General features: G+C 35.6%; 1 protein-coding gene across 1 annotated transcript; it reads left to right on the forward strand.

The window, feature by feature from the left end:
* Positions 1–413: 413 nt before the first annotated feature.
* LOC139097940 (endothelin-converting enzyme homolog) lies at positions 414–3304 on the forward strand (the record flags this gene model as incomplete). Its single annotated transcript, XM_070649962.1, has 5 exons — positions 414–477; positions 593–681; positions 845–1001; positions 1463–1844; positions 2032–3304. Coding segments are annotated over 5 exons (792 nt in total), but the record flags the coding sequence as incomplete, so codon positions are not given.
* Between the last annotated feature and the right edge of the window lie 5187 nt (positions 3305–8491).

The following is an 8491-nucleotide window of genomic DNA, read 5'->3' on the forward strand; positions in this document are numbered from 1 at the left end:
TGATTTGCAGACACAAATTGAAACTGAGTGCATTGCAAGATTCATCAGGTCTTGAGCTTGCAAGTGGTTTGAATCCCCCACCATAAACTGTAGATCTATAGCCAGTGGTGAGCAAGCTTTTAGTTTTTGCGGCACAACTTAGTGGGGGGTTCAATCACAAACGGGATACGGCTCATGGTATTTCCAAACATTCTTGGCAGCACACTAGTGTTCTATAAGATTCATACTGGTCTTTAGGGTTCACACTGGTCTATGGGGTTCATATTGGTCCATAAGGTTCATTAAATATTTAATTAAGGTAGAAATGCGCCCCAATCAACCACTCAACACAATTCCTATTACAATCTTCCATCTATTAATCTTTACTGTCTCTATTACATTTCCTTCCGTATCTATCCTCCTTTATTGTTTAGTCGAACATCGTATTTGATTTACTAAAGGCTCATCTGAAGCGAGCACCGAGCCTTAGGGGAGCTGGTAAGTATTAGTAATGACAAAGCTTTGACAAAATACATCTGTAAGGAGTGTCTACAGATTAATTGGAACAACAATTCCATTCATTATATTCTCCTTTTTCCTCTTTTTTTTCTAGCATTAGTTCGTTTAGCTTCATTGAAGATGCAAGCTGAGCCATGGCCACCATTTTATAACATTACACAAGCACTTTCTCGTCTAAATGAGGTAAAATGATATAAGGTTGATATATCTGATATAGGAAGACATAATTTTCATTCCTTAATCCTATACTCAAGATGAAAATGATCCTTAAGATTAATTCATGCCTACACTTTTGTTGTTCCTACCATTATACATTCTCATTTTTTTACATCATTCTAATTTATAGCTGGAAATAACTTCAGATAATTGGTTCGAGAATGTTTTAAGGATTTATGAGCAGCGAAAAACATACAATGTGATGGAAAATGTTACAAGTGATAGTCAGACTTGGGCATATCCGATAATTTCCAGAGCATTTTATGATCCGCTCAGCCATAAAATTGGTGCGTATTACTTCTATTGACATTATTGTTTGATGTGCTTATGATTTTAGTTTGTCTGGCTGCAACAGTAATTTTGTGATTTTTTGTGCTGAATGGAGCTGCACCTAACAGGCAAAGAGTATGCTTTTATGGTACAGAAATGCCATAGAAGTCTAAGACGAAGCTGGCAAGGCAGTAGAGATAGTCAAGTCAAATACCACTTCGGTACCTACAAGACCGCTTTGCCTGTTAGGGTGTTTCCATCATGAGAGCTTTAATGATGCAGTAAATGCGCTCTAAACGCCTAAAAACCCACAAATTTTCTTACTTTTTTTTATTTTTTTCCTTTGACTTCCGTCTTCGCATTTTATTCTGTTCATTCTTTTGTTTTTTCTTCCAACGTTTAAATTACTCTGTGGCTATTTGAGTGTAAAGGCAATAATAGGAACTGAAAATTGTCATTTTCTCTTCTCATCTTACAGTTGTGCCATTATCATTAATTCTCGTACCATTTTTTCATCCAAATCTTCCGCCATATCTTCACTTTTCAACTGTCGGCATGACAATTGCAAAAGAGATTTTACGTTCGGTTACGAAAGCATTTGAGGATAAGGCAATGCGATGTGTACCAACAGCTGTGGAAGTATTTTCAAATTCAAGTCGCATGGAGCTACTGATAACGTCGGGTGGTATGCAAATTGCATATCATTCGATGTTGGCATTAAATGGTATGAAATCTATGGCTCGTCTGCCCGGACTTAATCTAAGCTCAACACAAATTTTCTTCCTTGTAACCGCGCAAGAGCTATGCTCAAAATCACAATATGAGGGAGTCGAGACAGATACAGAAGATTTTCATGACATGTAAGTTTATTTTATATTCATTCTCACATATACCATATATATCCATATGGTTGTGCTTCTTCATTCCTTCAGACTGAAATGATATGCTATAAATCTATCAAAAAAATTTAATGCTTGCTTTGGTATGGTATTAACCCCTTTTTCTTTCCTTTCTGTCTGTTTTTTTCTCTTTTTTTTCAAAAAAAAGTTTATTTTGGCTTATAGCTCAAGGCGGAACCGCCAGTCAACACTTTCAATGTCAATATGGTACGACTTTTCGTCTCATACAGAATTGTGGAATCTGGTAACGAGTGATGATTGATGATAACACCATTCATACTTTTCTGTTCTCCTCTATTTTGTTCATACTATTTTTATATCTCATGCTATACACCAAAAAATATATGGAGATAGAGAGTATAATACGTATTATGTGTACTAATAGAATACGAGTGAGATGTTATGTTAAAATATTTTTCAACGTCATTGTGATGAGCAAAAGTATATTTTTTGTTGATGCAGGGTTGGTGTAGGGTGGAATCAGATTTAATCCCTTACTTCCTTCGATGATTGTATAGAATAATTATGATCAATGGGCTCCGGAGGGCTGTCCAGGTTGGACTGGACTGGACATGTTATTAGAAGACCTGTGGTAAGAGAACTCGTGGTAGACGGAAGAACTCCTGGAAGGAAGCTGTCGATAGAGACAGCATTGCATTTGGTATTGGCAGGCGGAAACTTTCGATAGAACAAGCTTAAGGCGACATCTGAGGCTATTGATCATACTTACGTACTTCGCTGGCCGTACAGATCAACTGTGATCCATGAAGATTGTGCTCTATCGCTGACAGCGGTTCTAATGATGGATTCTACTTACCAATTTCAAATACTAAGTGCGACACTTTCTCTATCAACATTCTCCTTTCAAGATTTCTTAGGTCGTCTTCGTGATATCTTGCCAATTGGAATCTAATCTTCAGATGGAAATTTAAAGATTTAGCAACAGGAATAGCAGTAGAGGGTGACTTTTTATACTTCGCATCACATCTTGGTGAAAAGACGCGACCGGAAGGCATTTCCAATCATTTTTGAACTAGTATGGCTAGTGTACCACAGGTTGTAAGCCACTTAGCTAAAATATAAAGCAGTGGTGAACAACATGTTTCTAGATGCACACTGGTGGTATTTGAAATGCCATGAATCGCATGCCATGAGCAAATTCAGTCGGCAAGGTGTATTGTGGCACAAACAAGGTTGATTACCACTTGTCCTCAATATTCTTTAATATCTGACTTTGTCACTACATTACCCTGGCTAATCTTCAGGGATGTATTCAGGCGAAAGTGGATTTACGAGGTTAAGTCTCCTATTTTTGATCAAAAACTTCAATTTACTAGAGTTTTTTTAAGAAAATAAATCGGAGAACTAGGGTATGTCCAAGAATCACAGACCAGCATTTGTTGCATATTAGATCCGCAGCGGTGCTTTTCCTGCAATTTAGATTCACAGGTCTGCTTATTTGGGCTGTAAATTATAGTTTGCCAAAGACTGCAGATCTGTAATTTTGAACAAATTCTTCAAAAATCCTCCTAAATTTATGGATTTAATGCAAAAATAACTTCAAAACCAGACCTCTTCCCCTCATCTCGTAGATAATTTCTGACGACACACCCGCCAACCCTGCAAACACCTAACTTTAATCTATGTTTTTTTTGTATTTAAGAAATTTTCTCTCTCGTTCTAAAAAAAAATTTTATATTAAAATTTATGACTATTAAGGAAGAAAAATGAGAGTATTAATAAAACATGATGAGGAAAAATTACGATTTGTGACAATACTCGAGATTTATAGATTGTCTCTTTCATGTTCATGTATCATCCTGTCTAATTCCTGTTTAAAATTCATGAAAATTTCTCAAAAAAAAAACTACGTGCATTTTTTATGTGAGCTTTAAATTAAATGTGGAGTTTGTAAAGCGTAGATGCTGCTGCAGCTTTGTAAGTCTTTCGTACGACAGGAGGATTTTCTTTGTTTTTAAACTGAAATATGCAAATAACTTTGTTGCATTCTTTTCAACAATTCTGTGCTAAATAAATGAGGACACTGCTACACAATTTGCATGAATAAATTGCTACATCCATTTTTTTTGGTTAATTACAAAATTTTCTAGAGACAACGATGCTTTTAAATTTAATTTCGAGTACAAAGTGCTTTGGTTAAATGTTAAAAGTTGAAAATTCCAATAAATATTAGAATTAACAAGATTATACTCCCAAATGAGATTAGATGCAGTTCACAGTTCAGATGAAATTATTTTCTTAGTTTGAAGGTGAATGAAATTTTATATTTATTGTTATTTGGGATGGATATTTAGCATAAATAGTTGTGTCCTTCGAGTTTTATTGCTTGAGTTTGAAAGCTTTATTCCAGCGTAAACGAATAGAAAAACTGACCGTTAATTTTGTACGGTTTTGTACAAATTTGTAAGGTTTTTAGCACCAAATATTTGAATAAAAATTTAACGGTAAAAACACGAAATTTTAAATGTTAATATTAATTGATATTTACTGAATTAACCATGTATATAGTATAATTCCTGCAAATTATCAACTAATTAACAGTAAAATTTAAAATTAATGTTTTAAATTCAAGAAAAAGTTATATTTTAGCAATAATTTTTAACGGTTTTCTAAAATTCAAACATAAGTGCTAAAACGAATTCTTGGATGCTAAAACGAATTCTCGATCCGTTTACGCTGGGCTTTATTGTATGAGTTAGGGGTCATTTGATAATAATGTCTGATATTTAGTACAATGAGGAAGTGAAGGATGTTTTGGTTTCTGTATGGGGATCTGAAGCTGTATCATGTTCTGTGAGATATGACCAGAATAGCACAAGTTGGTTAATCGATCTTAATCCGGCACCAGACTGGAGTGGCTCTGACTTGGTTCAGGATTCATTGTAAATCCGGCGTCACTTGACTCTGATTTGGCTCATCATTCGACGTAAATCTTGCATCATATCAAAGCCATGCCAGTCCCGATCATGATTTTTGATCAACTAACTGTTTTGTGCTTTTTGGATGAGCTTATGATTTCTACTTTCATGTAACTGAATGCAAAAATTCCTAAAATACAAAAGTTAATTATAGAAGTAAAACACATTTACTCGAGTGTAACAAGTTGCGATTAGTCGACCGTACGTCTTAGAAATACACTTGATTTACTACCTACAGAAGACGGCAACCTGCGAAAGGGGCCGTCGGCAGAAGGTGACAACCAGCGAAATGGACCATCGACAGAAGGTGACCATCTGTGGAAGCTGTGATTCTTCAGGCCTTCACAGATTGCTTCTATCTGAGTAGAAAAATTGGGGAGAACTTTGGGGCCGTTTATTTATTACGTTACGCAAAAAAATGAATTTCTAGAACTCCACTTCCCTTCCTCTAGTTACAAAATGTTAGACCTCTCCTGTCCCATGAAAAGTGAACGTAATAAGTGAACGGCCCCAAAGAATTCCACAAATTTCAAGTTTATTACCCAACATAAGATCGACTAATCGTAGTCTGTTTCACTCGAACCACAAGAGAATTGATCAATTATAAGTATAATTCTAAGCAACAAACTGATAAATAACTCAATAAAAAATATATCAAAGGAATTGAAACCTTCTGCCAAGATAGTTGACGATGATACAAGTTGATCTTGAATTCATAAAATGTAAACCAAAAGCTCCTTAAATTGACCATATCATCACAGTCAAGTAGGAATCAATTAACCTTTTTGTTCCATTTTCTGTCACAAAATGTATAAATTCATATGTTTAATAGTTGCACGATATGACTACAACAGATGATGACGATAAAAAATATAAATTTTATTTTTATTGTATTTCCACTCTTTTGTTTCCTTCTTCTTTTTTTCGATTGCGTAATATCGGAGCCTTAGCATCGTCGCATTGTAATATCGTCGATAATATTACATCTTCTATACTCACATGTGTGTGGAGCCGTAAACTCAATTTTCCTTCTAATAAATCATCATGAATGTGGCATATGAACGTATAAAAAAGAAAATAAGTATATAGGAATGAAAAAACAGAATAAAAAGAAGTAACATGGAGAATTATGGCATGCTGGTTAAAGTAGAGTTAGATATGATATAAATAATGGCATGAGAGTATCATGGAATAAAGTGTGTAGGTAAGGGAGTGGTTGGGAACAAATTAGGATTGTTTTAAATTTGACAGTGGTTTAAATTTTGATCAGATTAGGATTACGTCCCGAAAAGCACTTACTTACATACTTAGCTGGCTGTACAGATCAATTGTGATTCCTGGCATCTCTTAGTTGAGGACTAGAGTTGGCTCTATTGTTGGATTTCGTGTGACTTGCTTTCTAAAAGCACAAGACGAAAAAATGGCCAAAAATCTGTTCTTTTGCCATTTTGACTCTGGTTTAAAGCCTGATTTAATCGATTCTGGCCTTGATCAGGAGCCACATTGGCCTCGGACAGGATTTTTAGCCATTTTAATGCCGTATGTCTTCAGGACAAGGACATATTCAAAAAGAGCATATGAATTTTGGAAATAAATTCAACAAAATCCCAAAACAGCCAAATAGACCGCTTTTAGGTACCGTAATCGTCTTTTTGTAGTATGCAGCACTACAAAGCATGCTCTTTGCCTGTTTAAGGATCTAGAAAGCACCCCAAAAAATTCCAAAAATCTTCGAATCCCTTCAAAATAATCAATATTTATCAAAATCATTCCTATCTCCAACACATCAATGAATAATGCAAGTCAAATTACTTCTTTGTCTTCCATACATTCTCATAAAAATATATAAAAAGTGTCCCTTTCGATAAGTTCTGCTTTTTTTATCAAGGCAAACAAAAAAAAAAAATTCGCAAAAACCAAAAAAAGGCAAACAAAATTTTTGCTGTCAGATCCTTTTTTCTGTTTATTTCTACTTCCATATCTTTGACACCATGCAAATTTGTTGCTTATATATTCTATATGCTAGTCACGGCTACATATATTTAATTGAAGGATAGCAATGGAAAGCACAAAAAAAGGAGAGAGCATTGAATAAGAATTTATGTACATTTTTTGTGTCGTATGTGAATGAAAAACAAAAATTGTTTGATAAGAGCAAAGCATAACAAAAAACGATGCTGTCTATAGGCGAATGTTGATGTTTTATATGCGACAAAAAAAAGAGTTCACTCAACACTCTTTCTAATAGGTTATGAAAGCAAGTTTGTGATGATGTTTAGGATTGCGTGGAAACTGGAATGCTATTTTATGTTCGGAAATCGAATCACGGACCTATTGATTGCGAGTGTACTTACTTCGCTGACCGTACAGATCAAGTGTGATCCATGGCCTCCCTCAGTCGGTTCCTGAAGCTGGCTTTATCGCTGGCTTGCCAATTTAAATTCAGTCCGGTATTCCTTCTTTTAGATTTCTTAGCTTTTATTTAAGGATGGCGGCTTGCTGGGCTAATGCACTCTTGTTGACCAGAGCCCCGTTCGTCTCCGCCCCACTATGTGGCTTGGATTAACAGCCTCTCACCACGGGAAGGTGGGGTTGGTACTTAGTGGTGTTAGGCTAAGTGGAGCACAAGGCTCCTTGCGTTTTGAAATTCACCGCCTTTGAGAAACCTCTACCTGAATGCGAATTATGAATGACAAAGTCTTTATTTGCTGTAACTGACATCACGGAGCTTTAGAGCTCGTGTCTTGGTCTTGTCTTACTTCAAGCTCGGTGGAAATCGTTCTTTTTTACTATAGAGATATCTATGTCCTATACAAATGTCAATATATGGAAGTCTATGCTTGGTGCTTGCTGCTTCTCAAACAAACAATGAGAATGCTCATGAATACAGTCACAAAATTGACCAAGCTCAATGATATTGATTGAGTATACTAATAAGCACGGTCGTTTAAGTTTAAGAGCATACTCACTGTCTGTTTGAGCACGTTTCTTCATATAGAGCAATTGTCAGCGAAATGCTGATATGCAACCTGAATAGAGATATAATGTATCTTCATGCTAACCGTGGCACATTCTAACGGCGACATTTCTACAGTGTATGAATGCTACAGTGGGTCAAGTGCTCAGACCACTAACCAGGAAGGCACAATGCATAGAAATTTCCAAAAATCTGAAGTTGGACCAGCACTACTCTGGCTATAGATGAGATCTGATAAAGCCAGATCTCAGATCATAGTCAAATCAGAATTTAGTCAGATTTTCAGCAATTTTTACATCGAGAGTTATTCGGTAAACTATTGGGCTTTGTCATTGGAAGTGTGAGGCTCGATTTCGACTTGGAACGAGCTATTGGGAGACATTGGATTCCATCTGATTCAATCACTTACTTTGAGCTTAAGTTTCATACAAACTTAGACATTCTGCTCACTAGGAGACTCCCACTTCCAATTTAAGTCATTGACAACCTCTGTTCATGATAAAAGAAAATTATGTAAGCAAGTAAGGAACACAAAAATCAGATTATAGATAGCCCGTAGCACTCGACAAATGTTTTCTATCCACAAAAAATAAAAATAATTTTTTTTTTCACCATCCACGGTCCTTTTTGATCCTTCTTGTAAAAAAAGTTCACACAGAAAAAAAAATATGTTGTGTTTTTGAGGAAAATTG

Source organism: Chironomus tepperi, unplaced genomic scaffold, assembly GCF_022539635.2.
Source record: "Chironomus tepperi strain 1889 unplaced genomic scaffold, CSIRO-AGI_Ctep_v1 contig_443, whole genome shotgun sequence".
Lineage (NCBI taxonomy): Eukaryota > Metazoa > Arthropoda > Insecta > Diptera > Chironomidae > Chironomus > Chironomus tepperi.